Below are 21,135 nucleotides of genomic sequence, written 5' to 3'. Positions count from 1 at the left end.
ATCTATTTATTCATAAGAAAAAATATCTATTTATTCATATATAAGTAGTGTTTTTCACAACAAATTAGATAATAGAAACATCCAACGACGGCGTCATTCGAGAGCTTCCGACGGACTGACGACAGTGACGACGCATGTCACGGGGGAGGGGTGCGGTGAAAAGTGAGTACAAGTGGCTGAGAGATAGAATCAGTGCCTAATCCTCGTTAATCGATTCAGAACGTTTTTAAAGTTTTTTTTTTTTGATAAAATAAATAAAATTTGCGTATGGAACTAAAGAGCCGCAGCTTCACATCCAAAGAGCCGCATGTGGCTCGCGAGCCGCAGGTTGCCGACCCCTGGGCTAGACCCGTGTTGACCAGTTAAGCCCCTTTCTCTGCACGTGTTAAAGTAGGTCAGAGTGATCACAATTTAAAAATTACAGAGATAATACTTAGAAAACTTATTATAGCCTACTTTAACATTTTTACGTAGCAGTTTAAATTATTAACATCGTTTAAATATATATTATAAAGATTTACACAAAACATATTTATAATTGTGTAGTTGAACATCTGAATTTTTATCTACACAACTATTTTATTAAATATATTTAAAACAAAACAAAAAAAATTCTCCGGCAATCCTTAAAAATCATACGCAAACTTCTAAAGGAAAACGTTACTGTAATGTATGAATTAATGTTTGTGATATTTATATAATTAAAATTTTTTAAAAATAATTATAATGTAAACTTACCTTATTAATCATCTGTATCAGAAGATAGTTGCTCAAAGTAATCATTTATATCGCTTTCGTCACTACTTGTGTTCGACTGAATAATCAGTTTTTTCAGAACAGTTTCCGAAATCTCATAAAATTCCCACATTCATTGTTCTTTTTCTATATGCTCGATACATTTTGAAATAATGATAGTTATTGTGATGAATGGAAAACGAAACCAAGACATTAGTGTGCACGACCGGAAAAAGTTTATTTTTAGTGATTCAGAATGTGCAAATATTCATTAAAATAACAATTTTACAAATATCAAATAATTACATTTATAATCATTGCTAAGTCACTAGTATTTCATTAATGATTTTATAAATAATGAAGAACCATTTTCTGCGGACGAATGAGATGCAACGCGCTTTCTAATTGATGGACGTGGGTTTAAATCAATAAACAAAGGCAGGTGTCTTTAGTTTGTTTACAGTAGGTGCCAAGTTACGATAGACTATAGTAACCATACTGTAAAGCTAATATAATTCACTTTTTCAACTTAGAAATAAAATAAGCTATCTTTGTACTGTATTCTGTAAGTTTTGACTAAAGAAGGTTGAATTTTTCAATATTTTAATAGTACAGTATTTGTAATTACAATAGTAAAGCATGGTTATTTGGAACAGTACCAATCTGTAGACTTTATAATAAAAATTTGTTTTCTGACAGGTTGTATAAAAACATACTTTGAATTCTTAAACAAAATAAATCTGTTATAATATGTTGAGTGGATTGAAAACGTACTTTAAAATTTTAAATAAAATAATTGAAAAGAAAGCTTTCATTCATTTCAATTAATATTATATAATTGAGAATTACAAATTATATATTTTAAATGAATGTTAATTAACGCCTAATTAATTTTTTAAATTCAGTTTAGAAAAACCCATTTATTATTATTAATAATTAATATTAACTGAAATAAAAATGAAGTACTTGATTTTAATTTTATCAGTTATGCAGAAAATAATGCCAAATGGCATCTTTCTACCACAAATATACAATATTTTATAACTAAAAGCATTTTTCAAAAACTTTTGTACAAAACTTCCTTTCGTTTATTATGTATTATTTAGCGATATCATTTTTTTCATATAAAACAAACCGCTATAATAGTGTCTACAACCGTTTGACCTTCAGAGCAGCTGTTGGCGGGTCGTTTCCATGAATGTCTCATGGAAAGTCGGGTTTATAGCCACGTATGTTCTAGTTACCGCAAATACTCAAATATATCATGTTATTTTCGATCATTTGTACTATTTTTATACGTCCAAAGACCAGAGAAAGGTCCAAAACAAAATCTTCTATTGGGCATAAAATTATGGCATTTGTTGGTCATAAAAATCGTCCAGTAGAACGTAAATAAGAGCCATGCTCGAGACAGACTCTCGATCGGGTGGAAACAGGGTGAAAAAACACGACAAAACAGAAAAACGAATATAAATTTAATGTTATAAAGATAGATTTGACATAATTACAAGTTATAATAAATAGAAATAAAATATGCTATAAAATTGTACATATAATTACATATGAAAAACAAATAAGAGTATACATGACATAATTACGAAATATAATAAAATTGAACTTAAATATCTACTTTAGTATGGTATAATCTAAAACACGGTGCAGCACATAACGCAACGTCACAATCTTTGCAGTAATACCGCGATTCTTTCCTCAGTTTTTTCCCCTTCTTACTACTTTGGCTACATACAACACAGCATCTAGTGGGTGCATCTTTTTTCTCAGTTGGCGGAATACAGCCCGGAAAATGTCTTCCCGTGAGTCTAAGAGGACCGAACGATTTCGGCCGATTTTGTTTATTTCCTCTCGTTTCGGTGTGATATTCCTCCATTAGCCGTTCAACAAGTCTCATTCTAAAACCTAAGTTATCCTTTTCGCCACCATTTTTCTTATATAACACAAATGCATTATACAAACAAATATCTACCAAATGAAAAAATATTTTTTTATAATATTTCTTTCCCCCTTTTCTTGTCACCGGATAATCATGCAGATGTTGATCTAAGAGGTCAACACCTCCCATTGTGTGGTTGTAGTCCAACACAACCTGTGGCTTCGATTGTACGCTACCATCACGCATTTCTTTGTTTACTTTTACAGGGTTGTGGAATGTAGAGAGTAAAGTAACAGCTCTCTTATCCTGCCATTTTAAAATCATTACTTTATCTCTCTGCACTGCCACTATCTCTCCCTTTTCCAATTTTTTGTTATGAATTACACCTGGAACATCTCTTCTGTTGGTACGTACTGTTCCGCACAAATCTGTCTGGCACGATATGAGATAATCCGCTAACTGTGGAGAAGTATAATAATTATCCGTTGTTAGACAGTAGCCTTTGCCTAACAACGGATCCGCTAACGATAACACGATTTGGGATGCTATTGGCATTTCTTGGTATTTTTCATTAAAAGTAGTACCTTTTCCGGTGTAAATTATAAAATTGTACAAGTAGCCGGATGCAGATTCACATAGCATAAAGAATTTCACTCCGAAACGAGACCGTTTCAGTGGAATGTACTGTTTCCACGAAAGACGACCCTTGTAAAGCATAAGACTCTCGTCTACTGATATATCTCTTTCTGGTACATAAAGATGTGAAAATTTTTTATTTAAATTTGCTACTATTGACCAAATTTTATTTATTTTCGAATCGGGATTGGTTGTCGAATCGTAATTGTCATTATTGTCGAAATGTAAATTTTTATTTATTTGTAAAAATCTGTTTCTTGGCATCAATTTACTAAAAATTGGCGTGAGAAATATTTCATTCGTGTTCCAGTACATCCTCTCCTCCGGTTTATGGATAATTCCCTGAATTATACAAATTGTGAGAAATACATAAATATCTTCTGTTGTAATGGAATCCCAATGCTTTCTGGTTCTTTTTGGTTGTTGCATCGCATAACGGTTAGTTTCTTTAACAATAATATTAATTAACTTAATATCAAAAAATAATCTGAAATATTCTAACGGATCGAACATATCATTTAGAGTAAAAGTACACCCAGGAGTTGCCAGAAAACGAAAGCGTGGAGGAGGGGGAGGAGGATTTTCTGTGTTTATCTCGCACCATTCCTTTGAAGAATCGATGTTTCCATCAAAATTGTCACTATATTCTAGATCGCTACCGCTTGTGAAGCTTTCGTCAGATTCGCTTCCTGATAAATCAGAGCATTCAAATTCGGAATCGGACATTCTGCATATAAAAAGAAATTATTTAAAAATCGAATTTTTTTATAATATACGAAAGAAAAGAACGAGATAATATTCTCCGGGAAAAATATATTACAATTATTAATTATTAATCACTTACTTGATGAATAGAAAAGTAAATTGTTTAGAAAATATCGACTGTGTCTGTACCCTCGATGAAAGAGGAGAAATATTGACCGTAACTTTCTATACTCTCGATGAAACTGGCAAGTACACTTTAAAATAGTCTCGTTGCAATACTCTCTAAAGAAGAATAAAGAGAGAAATTTTAGGAACAGACGACTAAAACCGGTTACTGTAGTCATAAAACGTTAGAATTGGGAACATCGGTAACGAAAATCTTTCTAATTACAATAAATACAGTATTAACGTTTTAGTTCACAACTTGCTGTCTAAGACTTCACAATTGTAAGCAGGTGTTTTTAAATTCTTTATAAATGTTTTTATATGTATAATATTATCTTATACAAATATAAATATAATATCTTATATTACTAGTATATTGATTTTATAATCGTTTGTAGTTTTATTACATAAATGTAAAAGTTTTACGAAAAAACTATCACAAAAGTATTGGAAATGCATTATTTTATAATCAAAAGCATTTTGAAAAATTTTTTACAAAACTTCTTTTCGTTTATTATGGGTTACTTAGCGACATAATTTTTCTTTCGTATAAAGCCTGGTACCCACATGCGGCAACGGACGACGAAATCGTCGACGGAAACGGTTGCCGTTCCGTCGTCTTTCCGTGTCTCGTGTACTCACATGCGGAAATTACCCTACAATTGAAACGCGCCATCTGCCAGCCGTAAATATAAACAAGCTACTACAGTAGGTAGGCCACGTGCCAGTAGTCGAAAATGGCGTCTACCGGGATTGCTTTGTTATATCAATTAAACTTTTTAAGTTTGCCTTCGATCTTATCGCAAATAAAAAAACCTGAAAAACGAATAATTTGGATAGGGAAAATATTCTAAATCGTCGAAAGTTAGGAATATCGAATACTTTCGTCGCCGAATTACGCTTACTCCATTCCCAATACTTTACGCAGTAAGTCTATTTGACATTAATATTTAAATCGGATAGTAATACAGCGTATAAATGAAATATATTAGCGTATTAGTGTATAAATAAAGCTTTTTAGCTTGCCGACCGCCATAGTTTGAACGCTATCGTCCCACGTGATCTTTATGACGACATCGCTAAACGGTCCTCCTATTGGTCTAATTTTTGCCGTGCCGCTTTCCGTCGTGGCAAAAGTTGAAAATTTTCAACTTCGTATTCCGTCGACGTCGACGGCAAAAGTGACGTCATTTTGCCGCTCCGTCGACCGTTTCCGTCGTCCGTTGCCGCATGTGGGTACCAGGCTTAACACAAAACGCGGCAGTTGAACGGCATTCACAACTGTTTGACCTTGAAAGCGGCTGTTGGTTGATGTTCGCGGGTCATTCCATGAACGTCTCAGGGGAAGTCGGGTTTCTAGACACTTGTGTTATAGCTATCGCAAATATTCAAATATATCCCGTTATTTTGGATCGTTTGAACCATTTTTATAGGTGTGACCAGAGAAAGGTCCAAAACGAAAACTTCTATTTAGGTCGAAATTACTAAATTTGTACAACAACTAAATATGTACATAATATATTAGTAATGTACATATTATAAAATAAACAACGTCCAATAGAATGTAAATAAGCTACGCCCTAGTCAGATTGGGTTAACATCTAGACCTGTGTTTCTCAACCTCTAACGAATCGTCGCCCCTTCAACGTAGTATTGCCCCCTTCAATAAAACCGTTACGTAGTATCGCCCCCTTCACTACAAAATACCGACGTCGAGGGCCAAGACTAACGGCAAATGCGTACTGCATTGAATAGACTAGTGACTAATAATGTTATTTGTTTAATTATTGTACGATATAACGAATAAAATATCTAATTATTCTTAATATAATGTTTTACTATATCGCCCAGAAAATTGTTTTTCGCCCCCAAAATATAAATTATTACTAATCGCCCCCTGAACATGGAAAAACGCCCACATGGGGGCGATATCGCCCCCGTTGAGAAACACTGCTCTAGACAGAGAGCACTTCCAGGAACGTTGTTGTATTCAACCGAGATTTTACCAATAAATTTATTTTGGATTATGTCTAGTTTTTGATAATTAGACAGGTTCCAAATCGGAGAGGCGTAACCAACAGCATTCATACTTATGGAGCTGAATAATTTGAAGAGGACCGTAATATTTTTCAATTTTATCTTGGGAAATAATTTTAGAGAGTCTAAGAGCTTATTGTAGAATTATGCTTGAAAATTAATTTTATTCATTCACGCATTGAAAATAATATGAACTACAATTTTACTTAGAAAATTACAAGTTATAATAAATAAAAATACAATACAATGCTATAAAATTGCACATATAATTATATAATTTCAAAAATAAATATCAAATATAATGTAAGAGTATACATTACATAATTACGAATATAATAAAAAAATAATAAAATTAAAGTTAAAAATCTGCTTTAGTATGGTATATTCCAAAACACGGCACTGCACATAGCGCAACGTCACAATCTTTGCAGTAATAACGTGTTTCTTTCCTCAGTTTTTTCCCTGTTTTCTTATTTCTTTTGCAACATACAGCACAGTATCTAGTGGGTGCATCTTTTTTCTCGGTTGGCGGAACAAAAACCGGGAAATGTCTTTCCGTGAGTCTAAGAGGACCGAACGATTTCGGCCGATTTTGTTTATTTCCTCTCGTTTCGGTGTGGTATTCCTCCATTAGCCGTTCAATAAGTCTCATTCTAAAACCTAAATTATCCTTTTCGCCACCATTTTTCTTATACAACACAAATGCATTATACAAACAAATATCTACCAAATGAAAAAATATTTTTTTATAATATTTCTTCCCCCCTTTTCTTGTCACCGGATAATCACGGAGATGTTGATCTAAGAGGTCAACACCTCCCATTGTGTGGTTGTAGTCGATAACAACCTGTGGCTTCGATTGTACGCTACCGTCACGCATTTCTTTGTTTACTTTTACAGGATTGTGGAATGTAGAGAGTAAAGTAACAGCTCTCTTATCCTGCCATTTTAAAATCATTACTTTATCTCTCTGCACTGCCACTATCTCTCCCTTTTCCAATTTTTTGTTATGAATTACACCTGGAACATCTCTTCTGTTGGTACGTACTGTTCCGCACAAATCTGTCTGGCACGATATGAGATAATCCGCTAACTGTGGGGAAGTATAATAATTATCCGTTGTTAGACAGTAGCCTTTGCCTAACAACGGATCCGCTAACGATAACACGATTTGGGATGCTATTGGCATTTCTTGGTATTTTTCATTAAAACTAGTACCTTTTCCGGTGTAAATTATAAAATTGTACAAGTAGCCGGATGCAGATTCACATAGCATAAAGAATTTCACTCCGAAACGAGACCGTTTCAGTGGAATGTACTGTTTCCACGAAAGACGACCCTTGTAAAGCATAAGACTCTCGTCTACTGATATATCTCTTTCTGGTACATAAAGATGTGAAAATTTTTTATTTAAATTTGCTACTATTGACCAAATTTTATTTATTTTCGAATCGGGATTGGTTGTCGAATCGTAATTGTCATTATTGTTGAAATGTAAATTTTTATTTATTTGTAAAAATCTGTTTCTTGGCATCAATTTACTAAAAATTGGCGTGAGAAATATTTCATTCGTGTTCCAGTACATCCTCTCCTCCGGTTTATGGATAATTCCCTGAATTATACAAATTGTGAGAAATACATAAATATCTTCTGTTGTAATGGAATCCCAATGCTTTCTGGTTCTTTTTGGTTGTTGCATCGCATAACGGTTAGTTTCTTTAACAATAATATTAATTAACTTAATATCAAAAAATAATCTGAAATATTCTAACGGATCGAACATATCATTTAGAGTAAAAGTACACCCAGGAGTTGCCAGAAAACGAAAGCGTGGAGGAGGGGGAGGAGGATTTTCTGTGTTTATCTCGCACCATTCCTTTGAAGAATCGATGTTTCCATCAAAATTGTCACTATATTCTAGATCGCTACCGCTTGTGACGCTCTCTTCAGATTCGCTTCCTGATAAATCAGAGCATTCAAATTCGGAATCGGACATTCTGCATATAAAAAGAAATTATTTAAAAATGTATAGACCCCGAGTACAATTTATTCGCGCTCCGCCCTAGGGCAAATATTTATTTAACACGTAGGAGAAAAACCCAAAGGGTTTCTTCTCTATATGAATTCTTACCAAGGAAAAAAAAAAGGTTTCTTGGTACAGAAAATCTGGTAAAAGTTTTCAATTTCAACTTACCAAATTTAAAATGTTTTAATAAAATATACAATTAAAAAATAGAACTTTCATTAACTCTAGTGTAATTTTTTTCTTTTAGTCAATAATGCCTAATATAATTTTAACATGTGGTTTTCAATCAGTCCATACTGACAAATTTTTTACACCTTCGAGACGGAAGAAAGAAATTTTACTTGCAAAGGCTAAGCATATATTTGCAATTAAAGAAATTAAAAACGATGGAGGAAGTTAGTTACAGCTACTTGCCTACTCCAAATGAAAATTAATGATAAACCATTATATTTGCATTAAGGCATTTTTTTACATTTAAATTGCTAATTTGCACTTTTAAATAATTTTAGATGTCAGCATAACCTCTGCAATAAATAAACAGGATGATTTGCATGACAACGATTCTTTTATTAAGCTATTAGTATTACTTTTGAATTTTTCTATAATGAAAATTTCATACATGTTATTTTTAATACGAATTAATTTTCAGTTATCAGCAGATAGAAAAATAGTTACAGCAACGTGTAAGGTATCAATGATCAGTGTAAACATGTTAGTAGTATATAAATGTTCATTCTGCCCCAACACTAAAATTTAAGGTTTTTTAAATTGAGTGAATTTAACCAAAATCACTAGTAAAATTCACTGAATTTAAACAAAAAATTAACACTGATAACATCTCGTTGATTTTTATTTTTTTGATTTTCGATTAAATTTAAAGAATTACGATTAAATTCATTTATTTTTTTTTAAAACCTTAAATCAATATTAATTTTTTTAAAAACCTTAAATCAGTATTAATTTTTTGTTTAAATTCAGTGAATTTTACTAGTGATTTTAGTTAAATTCACTCAATTTAAAAAACCTTCAATTTTAGTGTTGGAGCAGAATCCCCATTTATATACTACTAATATCAATGAATCTAATAATTCCTACTTTTTTTTTCAATTTAATCAAAATTAAAAAAAGTAGGAATCAACGAAATTACAACGGTGTTAAAAATCTAATGATTTCAAAAATCAACCAGATGTTCAAATCATTAAATATAAAAAAATCAAACTTTAAATTCATTCAATTCTTCATCCTTAAGAACTACTAATTTTTTAAAACCAAAGCGAGTCAATATTGTTTTAATATAATCAATACAATATTCATAATCAATTTCCAACTCATATAATTTCTTTGTTGGAGTATTTTGAACTTTTCCAATATTGTTTAGTTTTTTCTTTGTCTCCCATTTATTTAAAAAAATTTTATTCAATATAATTTATAAAATTCTATCTATCAATATGTATAAATTTACCTTGTGGTGTACATAAAAATCTACCATAAGGTGTATCAACATAATCAAAGATATGTAAATAACCTCTTTCATCTTTCCAAATATAATAAAACCTTTCTTTCCCACCGTATTGAATTAATACCAACTTAAGATTATTAATATCAATCTCCATTAGTTTTTTCGCTGTCTCCATTTATATACGAAAAATTAATCAGTATAATTTATAAATATTGAAATAGTATATTTTTGCAAGAAATTCTGAACATCATTTGCTTCCTCATGGATTCTGATTAGGATCTTCGTATTCATCCGTTTCTGTATAATCTTTTATCTTAATCATTTATTTGTTTAAAAATTTCAGCTTAATATTTAACTTGAGCTAAATGTTATTTAACTTAAGCTAAAAGATATTTAACTTAAGCTAAAAGATATTTAGCTTGACAAAAAAAAATATTTAGATTATGTTTTAATCTTGTACAAAAAAGATATTTATATTATCTTTAATCTTTAGACAATTTACATTATGTTTTATATATTTTTAATATTTATATTATGTTTTAATCTTGTACAAAAAAATATTTAGATTATATTTATATATTATGCAAAAAAAATATTTAGACAAAAAACATAAAAATTATAAATTACAAATACTGTAAATATTTTATTTACCAAAAAATTATAGAGTAAAAAACATATTAAAATAGTCTAAAAGAGTATAAAAAATAAAACACAATTTTAAACAGATAAAAAGACGTTTTTTTTAATATAAATTATCTGTTTAAAATTGTGTTTTATTTTTTATACTCTTTTTAGACTATTTTAATATTTTTTTTACTCTATAATTTTTTGGTAAATAAAATATTTACAGTATTTCTAATTTATAATTTTTATGTTTTTTGTCTAAATATTTTTTTTTGCATAATATATAAATATAATCTAAATATTTTTTTGTTTAAATATAAAAATATAAAACAATCTAAATATTTTTTTGTACAAGATTAAAACATAATATAAATATTAAAAATATATAAAACATAATGTAAATTGTCTAAAGATTAAAGATAATATAAATATCTTTTTTGTACAAGATTAAAACATAATCTAAATATTTTTTTTTGTCAAGCTAAATATCTTTTAGCTTAAGTTAAATATCTTTTAGCTTAAGTTAAATAACATTTAGCTCAAGTTAAATATTAAGCTGAAATTTTTAAACAAATAAATGATTAAGATAAAAGATTATACAGAAACGGATGAATACGAAGATCCTAATCAGAATCCATGAGGAAGCAAATGATGTTCAGAATTTCTTGCAAAAATATACTATTTCAATATTTATAAATTATACTGATTAATTTTTCGTATATAAATGGAGACAGCGAAAAAACTAATGGAGATTGATATTAATAATCTTAAGTTGGTATTAATTCAATACGGTGGGAAAGAAAGGTTTTATTATATTTGGAAAGATGAAAGAGGTTATTTACATATCTTTGATTATGTTGATACACCTTATGGTAGATTTTTATGTACACCACAAGGTAAATTTATACATATTGATAGATAGAATTTTATAAATTATATTGAATAAAATTTTTTTAAATAAATGGGAGACAAAGAAAAAACTAAACAATATTGGAAAAGTTCAAAATACTCCAACAAAGAAATTATATGAGTTGGAAATTGATTATGAATATTGTATTGATTATATTAAAACAATATTGACTCGCTTTGGTTTTAAAAAATTAGTAGTTCTTAAGGATGAAGAATTGAATGAATTTAAAGTTTGATTTTTTTATATTTAATGATTTGAACATCTGGTTGATTTTTGAAATCATTAGATTTTTAACACCGTTGTAATTTCGTTGATTCCTACTTTTTTTAATTTTGATTAAATTGAAAAAAAAAGTAGGAATTATTAGATTCATTGATATTAGTAGTATATAAATGGGGATTCTGCTCCAACACTAAAATTGAAGGTTTTTTAAATTGAGTGAATTTAACCAAAATCACTAGTAAAATTCACTGAATTTAAACAAAAAATTAACACTGATAACATCTCGTTGATTTTTATTTTTTTGATTTTCGATTAAATTTAAAGAATTACGATTAAATTCATTTATTTTTTTTTAAAACCTTAAATCAATATTAATTTTTTTAAAAACCTTAAATCAGTATTAATTTTTTGTTTAAATTCAGTGAATTTTACTAGTGATTTTAGTTAAATTCACTCAATTTAAAAAACCTTCAATTTTAGTGTTGGAGCAGAATCCCCATTTATATACTACTAATATCAATGAATCTAATAATTCCTACTTTTTTTTTCAATTTAATCAAAATTAAAAAAAGTAGGAATCAACGAAATTACAACGGTGTTAAAAATCTAATGATTTCAAAAATCAACCAGATGTTCAAATCATTAAATATAAAAAAATCAAACTTTAAATTCATTCAATTCTTCATCCTTAAGAACTACTAATTTTTTAAAACCAAAGCGAGTCAATATTGTTTTAATATAATCAATACAATATTCATAATCAATTTCCAACTCATATAATTTCTTTGTTGGAGTATTTTGAACTTTTCCAATATTGTTTAGTTTTTTCTTTGTCTCCCATTTATTTAAAAAAATTTTATTCAATATAATTTATAAAATTCTATCTATCAATATGTATAAATTTACCTTGTGGTGTACATAAAAATCTACCATAAGGTGTATCAACATAATCAAAGATATGTAAATAACCTCTTTCATCTTTCCAAATATAATAAAACCTTTCTTTCCCACCGTATTGAATTAATACCAACTTAAGATTATTAATATCAATCTCCATTAGTTTTTTCGCTGTCTCCATTTATATACGAAAAATTAATCAGTATAATTTATAAATATTGAAATAGTATATTTTTGCAAGAAATTCTGAACATCATTTGCTTCCTCATGGATTCTGATTAGGATCTTCGTATTCATCCGTTTCTGTATAATCTTTTATCTTAATCATTTATTTGTTTAAAAATTTCAGCTTAATATTTAACTTGAGCTAAATGTTATTTAACTTAAGCTAAAAGATATTTAACTTAAGCTAAAAGATATTTAGCTTGACAAAAAAAAATATTTAGATTATGTTTTAATCTTGTACAAAAAAGATATTTATATTATCTTTAATCTTTAGACAATTTACATTATGTTTTATATATTTTTAATATTTATATTATGTTTTAATCTTGTACAAAAAAATATTTAGATTATATTTATATATTATGCAAAAAAAATATTTAGACAAAAAACATAAAAATTATAAATTACAAATACTGTAAATATTTTATTTACCAAAAAATTATAGAGTAAAAAACATATTAAAATAGTCTAAAAGAGTATAAAAAATAAAACACAATTTTAAACAGATAAAAAGACGTTTTTTTTAATATAAATTATCTGTTTAAAATTGTGTTTTATTTTTTATACTCTTTTTAGACTATTTTAATATTTTTTTTACTCTATAATTTTTTGGTAAATAAAATATTTACAGTATTTCTAATTTATAATTTTTATGTTTTTTGTCTAAATATTTTTTTTTGCATAATATATAAATATAATCTAAATATTTTTTTGTTTAAATATAAAAATATAAAACAATCTAAATATTTTTTTGTACAAGATTAAAACATAATATAAATATTAAAAATATATAAAACATAATGTAAATTGTCTAAAGATTAAAGATAATATAAATATCTTTTTTGTACAAGATTAAAACATAATCTAAATATTTTTTTTTGTCAAGCTAAATATCTTTTAGCTTAAGTTAAATATCTTTTAGCTTAAGTTAAATAACATTTAGCTCAAGTTAAATATTAAGCTGAAATTTTTAAACAAATAAATGATTAAGATAAAAGATTATACAGAAACGGATGAATACGAAGATCCTAATCAGAATCCATGAGGAAGCAAATGATGTTCAGAATTTCTTGCAAAAATATACTATTTCAATATTTATAAATTATACTGATTAATTTTTCGTATATAAATGGAGACAGCGAAAAAACTAATGGAGATTGATATTAATAATCTTAAGTTGGTATTAATTCAATACGGTGGGAAAGAAAGGTTTTATTATATTTGGAAAGATGAAAGAGGTTATTTACATATCTTTGATTATGTTGATACACCTTATGGTAGATTTTTATGTACACCACAAGGTAAATTTATACATATTGATAGATAGAATTTTATAAATTATATTGAATAAAATTTTTTTAAATAAATGGGAGACAAAGAAAAAACTAAACAATATTGGAAAAGTTCAAAATACTCCAACAAAGAAATTATATGAGTTGGAAATTGATTATGAATATTGTATTGATTATATTAAAACAATATTGACTCGCTTTGGTTTTAAAAAATTAGTAGTTCTTAAGGATGAAGAATTGAATGAATTTAAAGTTTGATTTTTTTATATTTAATGATTTGAACATCTGGTTGATTTTTGAAATCATTAGATTTTTAACACCGTTGTAATTTCGTTGATTCCTACTTTTTTTAATTTTGATTAAATTGAAAAAAAAAGTAGGAATTATTAGATTCATTGATATTAGTAGTATATAAATGGGGATTCTGCTCCAACACTAAAATTGAAGGTTTTTTAAATTGAGTGAATTTAACTAAAATCACTAGTAAAATTCACTGAATTTAAACAAAAAATTAATACTGATTTAAGGTTTTTAAAAAAATTAATATTGATTTAAGGTTTTAAAAAAAAATAAATGAATTTAATCGTAATTCTTTAAATTTAATCGAAAATCAAAAAAATAAAAATCAACGAGATGTTATCAGTGTTAATTTTTTGTTTAAATTCAGTGAATTTTACTAGTGATTTTGGTTAAATTCACTCAATTTAAAAAACCTTAAATTTTAGTGTTGGGGCAGAATGAACATTTATATACTACTCATGTAGCAGCAACGATTTTTGCATTGAATAATTATAAAAATGAAAGTGTTACCAGTGGAAAACAACAATGGGGAATTCCACAACATAAGATATACACATCAGGTTGATTGTTGCCTTAGTAATTGTGTAATTACAAAAAGAATAAAAATACCAGCATCATTATCATCAAATGCTCCAACATTTTTATATATCAAAAGAGTAAAACACATTAATTGTGCTCTTTCTTCAATGTTCAGAGCTGAATTCGATGAAGATGTACTGTACAATATCAAGTGCTGCTGTCCGATTTAATCAACAGTTCATGAACAATGAGGAATTACATTTAAAATTCTTAATTACATCATTATTTGAAAGTAAACATATGAATAATTGTTATAAAACTACCTACAAAGGTAACTTTTTCTAACGAATTAAGTTTTTTTTTTTTTGGTTTTATCATTTCAGAAAAATTGTTAAAATTTTATAATGATAGGTGATTATCACACTTCCAAAAATTACACAAATAACCTATCTCACAAGAAAACAAAGCACATGTCCAGACTGGTTCATTTACAAACGATACAGATTATGCAGCTTTATGGCTGTTTATAAAAACAGATACAGATTATGCAGCTTTATGGCTGTTTATAAAAACAAGAAAAAGCAATTTTTAAATAATACATTCAAAGAAACAATTGCAAATTAAATTGGAGAAAATTGCAGAAAATTTATTTTCGCTTAAAAAAATATTAAAATAATTGATGCAGGAGTTATCATTTGTAGTGAAGCTCCCTGGATTTGTGCAAGCCCTGATGGTATATTAAAAAAGGAGATAAAATAAGCTTACTCGAAATTAAATGCCCTTACACATGTAAAGATTTAAAAATTGTCCATTTAAAAAATAAGATATTTGTAAAATATTTGGAGTTTAAAATTTCCAAACTTTATTTAAAAGTGAATAGCATGTATTATACACCAAATACAATTAGCTTTATATATAACAAATATTCAATTTTCTTATTTAGTTATCTATAGTAATATATAAAATGTAATTCTTAAAATGGAAAAAGATGAGATATTCATTTGTTCACTATTAAGATGCAAATGTTTAGTTATTATTTACCTACAATTGTAAATAGTATTTAAGTAAATAGTTTGTTCTTTTGAATGTCAATTTTTTAAAAAATTGACATTCAAAAGAACCGCACCATTGATATAATACATATCTATTACTTATATTAGTTTGTTTTCACACATTTATAATTGGAGGCTGCAAATTTACTAATACTGCACAAGCAAACATTATTTTATCTACATATGGAAGAAGTGAAATGGGTAATCTGCAGTTCAATATTGCAAAAAGTTTAATTCTATCAATAGCTCTCTCAACATGAATTCTTACATGAGCAATTTTGTATGTTTCGTCCATTTCATTATCACTAAACTGCTTTTGATTTGGTTTTGAGAAAGAAGGCATAGTTAAAATACATTTTCGACACCCAATTTAATTTGAGGAAATTCTCTATCAGCTATAAAAATATCTTCTTCCTCCAGTTTTTGCAGAATACCACAATCATGTTATAAACGAATCTGTACTTCTTCCTCCATACCCACTAGAAAAATATGTTATAGGTCCTGATGAGGGCAATTCCAATTAAATATTTTATAGTAGCAGATTTATAGTAGGAATAAAACTGAATTTGATGTTGAACTGATGATGGCTTCTCAGTTTTAATTTCTGTACAGTCAATAATTTGTTTGTTTGTTTCAGGATAATTTTCTTTAAATGATTCAGGTAACCTTAATTAATAGATAATTTCCAAACAGAACAATTTACATTTGATTTTCTCATTCTTAATATTATAACTCAGATACAAATTAAAAAAACGATAAGCGATTTACTGCGATAGGTACGATTTTCGAAATGTCTCAGATACAATGCATATGCACTCTTTAGCGGACTTCTGTGTTATGTAAATATTTGCCACCGGGCGGCGCGCTAGTAACTTACACTCGGATCTATTTTCTTTTTACTTTATATTACACGAAAGAAAACGAGATAATATTCTCCGGAAAACATATATTATAATTATTATTCACTTACTTGATGAATAGAGAAGTAAATTATTTATAAACTAGCGACTGTAACTGTGTATATCTTCGACGAAGTGGAGAAATATCGACCGTAACTCTCTGTACTCTCGACGAACACTGAAATAGCCTCGTTACAATACCCTCGAAAGAAGAACAAAGAGATTTTAGGAACAGACGTTGCCATAAAACTTGACACTTGAGAACAACAATATCGGAACCCTTTCTATTTACAATAAAAATAAACATTTTCCATTAGCAAAGTCTAAACGTTTTAGTACACGACTTGCCGTCTAATGATAAATGTAAGCAGGTGTTTTGAACTTTTTTATAAAGGCTTTTATATGTATGATATTCTTATATAAATATAAATAAAATATCTTATCTTACTAAAATATTAATACTATAATCGTTTGTAGTTTTGTTATATTCATATAAAGCGTTTTACGAAAAAACTATCACAAAAGTATATAATAATTCGAAATGCAATATTTCATAACTACAAACGTTTTTTTAAACTTCAGTACAAAACCTTTTTTCATTTATTATGGGTTATTTAGCGATATCATTTCATATAACAAAACAAGACTGTTGGTCGATGTTCTCGGGTCGTTTCCACGTACGTCTCGGGGGTAGTCGAGTTTATAGCCACGAGTGTTCTAGTTATCGCAAATACTCAAATATATCACGTTATTTTCGATCATTTGAACGATTTTTATCGGTGGGGACGAGAGAAACGTCAAAAAAACTATTCGGTATAAAATTACGAAATTTGTTGATCATAAAAAACATCCAATAGAATGTAAATAAGTTATGCCCGAGTCGGATTGGCGCATTGGACGTTCAGAAACATTTACTACAGGGGTGTCCAACCCGTGGTCCAAGGCAAGTTCCAATGCGGCCCAATGAACGTGTAAACAAAACCGACAAATTTTTTTATTTTATTTATTTTTTTATTTCAACGGCATAAACTCAAAAAAGAAGTTTCACAAAGCCGTAAACTTTTATACATATTTTATTTTTGAGTGAAAAGGAAATATTTTCAAATACTTGGAGATGTGTGAATGACGAAGGAATACTATATAAAGCTGGAGTTGTGACTCAAAGGATTATAGACCCAAATTTAAGAAAGGGAAAAGCCAAATGATAAAAAGTAGTGAGAAAGGTTAAATAGACCTTCTGTTATGCAAATATTGACTCTTAATTTTCCAACCTTCCTCACTACTTTTTATCTTTTGGCTTTCTCTCCTTTTCTCAAATTTGGGTCTATAATCCTTTGAGTTTCAACTCCAGCATTATTTAGTATTCCTTCCAGCATTGCAAGATTTGGTTACTTTGCGCCAAATTTCGCTACCCTTTTTTTTAGTTTGGCGTAAAAATTATCATTTGGCGCATTGGCTACTTTCTGGGCTACATATTATTTATAAATATACTGTATAGTCGAATAAAATTGCACTTTAAAATGGTGTTTCGTCATTTTTTTATTAATTAGAGACCTAAATAAAACAAATATTTGTTTTATTTAGGTCTCTAATTAATAAAGGAGACAAACAAATAAATTATTTATTATTATATAGATAAATTCATTTATTATAAACTTTATAATAAATGAATTTATCTATTTCTAAGTAAAAATTGAAAGTGTCTGTAGAAGTAATTTTTTAAAATATTCTTTTTCGTAATAAAGTTTTAATACTTATTACTATAATCTAGACATGTTAATCTTTAAATATACTAGTATATTTAAGGATTAGGTCGCAAATATATTATATATAGGCTACTTGTGGCCCAAAACGCCATGACTTCTTCCAATGTGGCCCAGAGGAACAAAAAAGTTGGACACCCCTGATTTAGTATATATATAGGCACGGCGAATACAGGATAGCTTTCACGGGGAAAATATCTGAATCGTGTAAAACAGCCAGGTTACAGGCTTTGGTGCATGCACTTTACAGAGCACCAATCTCTGGTGGTTTAGCTGGTGGAAGCTACATACCAAAATATCGTATAACGCTACCAAATATTCAAAACTTTCTTGTTGGGGAGAGGAGAGAAAGGGAAAAAGAACGTCTTAAAATGGACTCTTCTTTTTGTAGTAATGGTTGCCAGACAACAAGAACAACAAGCAGTACGAACTTTATTTTAAATTATTTTTTCCAAAATAAAAGACAATTTATTAATGTTTCGAAATTTAAAATTTAAAGTTTTATCTATTAAGAAAATATATACGAATAAGAATGTACTAAATCAAAATTTTCATATCGATATCGAAAACATACATTGCTTTTTAGTTTAATACACCAATCATTGATCCTGAGTTTGGTCAGTGTTTATCATTCAGAAGCTTGCTGAACTTTTTATTGCATGCAATCTTGTCTTCCTTCCTTCTCCTGTACCTAAGCTGCAGGAGGTCGGAGGTCGGAGGTCGGAGGTCGGATATCCCGGGTCGAGTCATTTGTACTAATCATAAAATCTGGATATAATTGCCCTATTAGCATTGTTCCTTCACATCTGAAGACATTTTCAACCGGTAATACCGTGGCAGTTTCTAGGAATCGCTTAAACTTTCCTCACATCTATAATAATATCGACTTTTTCTTCGCAATCATTTTAAAAATAATTTATACTGGAATTAGTGTTCGTGCCACTTCTGAAATACTTCAGATCAATTCTAAATTTTAAAACTGGCATCAGAAGATATCGTTTTGCTTTTTAATCTAATTATTGTTCATATTATGAATAGTCGAGCATTTTTAATAGAAGAAATATATCTGGGGAAACAATCGAAGGAACTAAAATAGAAAACAAAAGTCTTATACAACTCATCCTTGTTTTCGAATAAAAGAAAATTGTAATATATATTTTATGAAAATCTATAATATCAACGTAAGTGGTGCGCTCTTAACGAACTGTAATAACTATACTACAGCGCGGTATTGGTTATTTTTCAAAGAAGTGCCATTTACAGCTTCGTATGCAAAACGTATACATAAAAATAAAGTGTGTTTTACTCAGGAATTGCGGAATCACATTTCACTATCAGTGCTTGCTAAAGCACTTAATTGGAAAAAATTAACTTTTTAATAAAATAATTTAACAAAGTACTTTAAAGTATGTATTTACTGACAATACATGACTTATACCAATTATGTTGTCAGTATTATTTACACAAATGAAAATGTTCCAAAAAATTGGAAGTACTGTATGATGATGAGTTGCATCAATCCTGTGACTGGTAGCACAGCAGCAATTTCTTCCACTGTTCATTATTATTTGCCCATCTTTTGATTTCTTTGAATGTGTTCATACCTGTGCTTTGTTTTGGTTGGCTGATATAGGTTTGTCTTTGAAATTATAAGTTATAATTGGAAGTATGAAAGATCGAAACAGAACTAAATAGTCAGTTGGGGCCAGTTGATCTAGTCTTATATTTCCTTATGAAATGTTCAATGCCTCTAAAATTGAGTATTAATTGTGTACTTTTTATTTATAGACACAGTGAAACCTGATTAACTCTAACCGGGATATCCAAGTCATTTTTTTCCGCAATCGTCTATCGTAGGAATTTACATATTAAATCAAACTCGAACTCGAAAATGGGTTTTGATACAGCATTAATTTATAAACTCTCCGAAATTTTAATTTAAATAAAGTAATTAACTTTCATTTATCGAATAAACTAATCAAAAACTTTCTATAAACCGCAGAAACGACGTATTACTAAAAATAAGCTGTGTCTTGTGACGGAGGGGGGTAATGAAGCTATGGACCACACACGACGTCCAGGAGCCATTGAAATCTGATTATTCATTTGTTCATTTCACCACATGTGAATATACACCATAAGTTAATCCTTTGAGACTGCCTGTCCTTGAGGAACTTCCGAATTTCCTATCGCCCAAAAACGAAGAAAACCTCTCAGCAGAGGGTGGGGCACCTTGCCCCGGGCGCCACTGGCAGAGGGGAGCCTAATGGTTTCCAAGAATAACAAAATTTGTTTCTGGAGGGGGAGGGGGTGCCAATATAGTGTCGCGGCCCGGGTGCAGTTATGTTCGCTACGCCATTGTGTTTATTATTACGCCACTGATGTTTATCGGCAACAAATTCTATTAAAACTCGCGGGAAAAAAGTATGCATAGAAGTCTATGGTGAAAATAGTAGTAGTAGTGGTTTGGGTAGCACCGATCACAAAATTAATTTTTCACACGAATAATTTTTTAATGGAATTATTTCAGATCACAAAATTTTTCAAGAGAAATCTTGGGCTATAGATTATGTTAAAAAGCATCAATTATCAGCGAAAGACAATGGCAAGTCGATTTTACTACCAAAAAAATTCATGGATTAAATTTTATAGACGAATATATATTAACTAGTAGCCTGGGACGCCCCCTATTATCGCAAATTAATTTTATAATTTAATAATTAAAAAGAATTTATTAAACTTTGTTTTATTTTAAGTTGTCATGTTTTAATTTACTTG

General features: G+C 28.8%; 2 protein-coding genes and 1 pseudogene across 2 annotated transcripts; all 3 read right to left on the bottom strand.

Moving 5' to 3' along the window:
- Positions 1 to 1,781: 1,781 nt before the first annotated feature.
- On the bottom strand, positions 1,782 to 4,488 carry LOC111628459 (piggyBac transposable element-derived protein 4-like). The gene is made up of 2 exons (XM_023372255.1): positions 4,107 to 4,488; positions 1,782 to 3,989 (listed from the first exon to the last, which is right to left on the bottom strand). The coding sequence occupies exon 2, from the start codon at positions 3,986 to 3,988 to the stop codon at positions 2,354 to 2,356; it is 1,635 nt and encodes a 544-aa protein (XP_023228023.1). The 5' UTR covers position 3,989; positions 4,107 to 4,488; the 3' UTR covers positions 1,782 to 2,353.
- Positions 4,489 to 4,638: 150 nt separating this feature from the next.
- Positions 4,639 to 16,991, bottom strand: LOC111628458 (piggyBac transposable element-derived protein 4-like). Its single transcript, XM_023372254.1, has 2 exons — positions 16,666 to 16,991; positions 4,639 to 8,166 (listed from the first exon to the last, which is right to left on the bottom strand). Exon 2 carries the CDS (start codon positions 8,163 to 8,165, stop codon positions 6,528 to 6,530), a length of 1,638 nt encoding a protein of 545 aa, XP_023228022.1. The 5' UTR covers position 8,166; positions 16,666 to 16,991; the 3' UTR covers positions 4,639 to 6,527.
- LOC111628450 lies at positions 14,478 to 20,189 on the bottom strand (annotated as a pseudogene).
- Between the last annotated feature and the right edge of the window lie 946 nt (positions 20,190 to 21,135).

The sequence above is a fragment of the Centruroides sculpturatus genome, unplaced genomic scaffold (genome assembly GCF_000671375.1).
Source record: "Centruroides sculpturatus isolate CEXI.00-Female unplaced genomic scaffold, Cexi_2.0 scaffold522, whole genome shotgun sequence".
Taxonomy (NCBI): domain Eukaryota; kingdom Metazoa; phylum Arthropoda; class Arachnida; order Scorpiones; family Buthidae; genus Centruroides; species Centruroides sculpturatus.
Note: the sequence above shows the minus strand (reverse complement) of the source record. Positions and strands in the feature narration are given on the sequence as shown.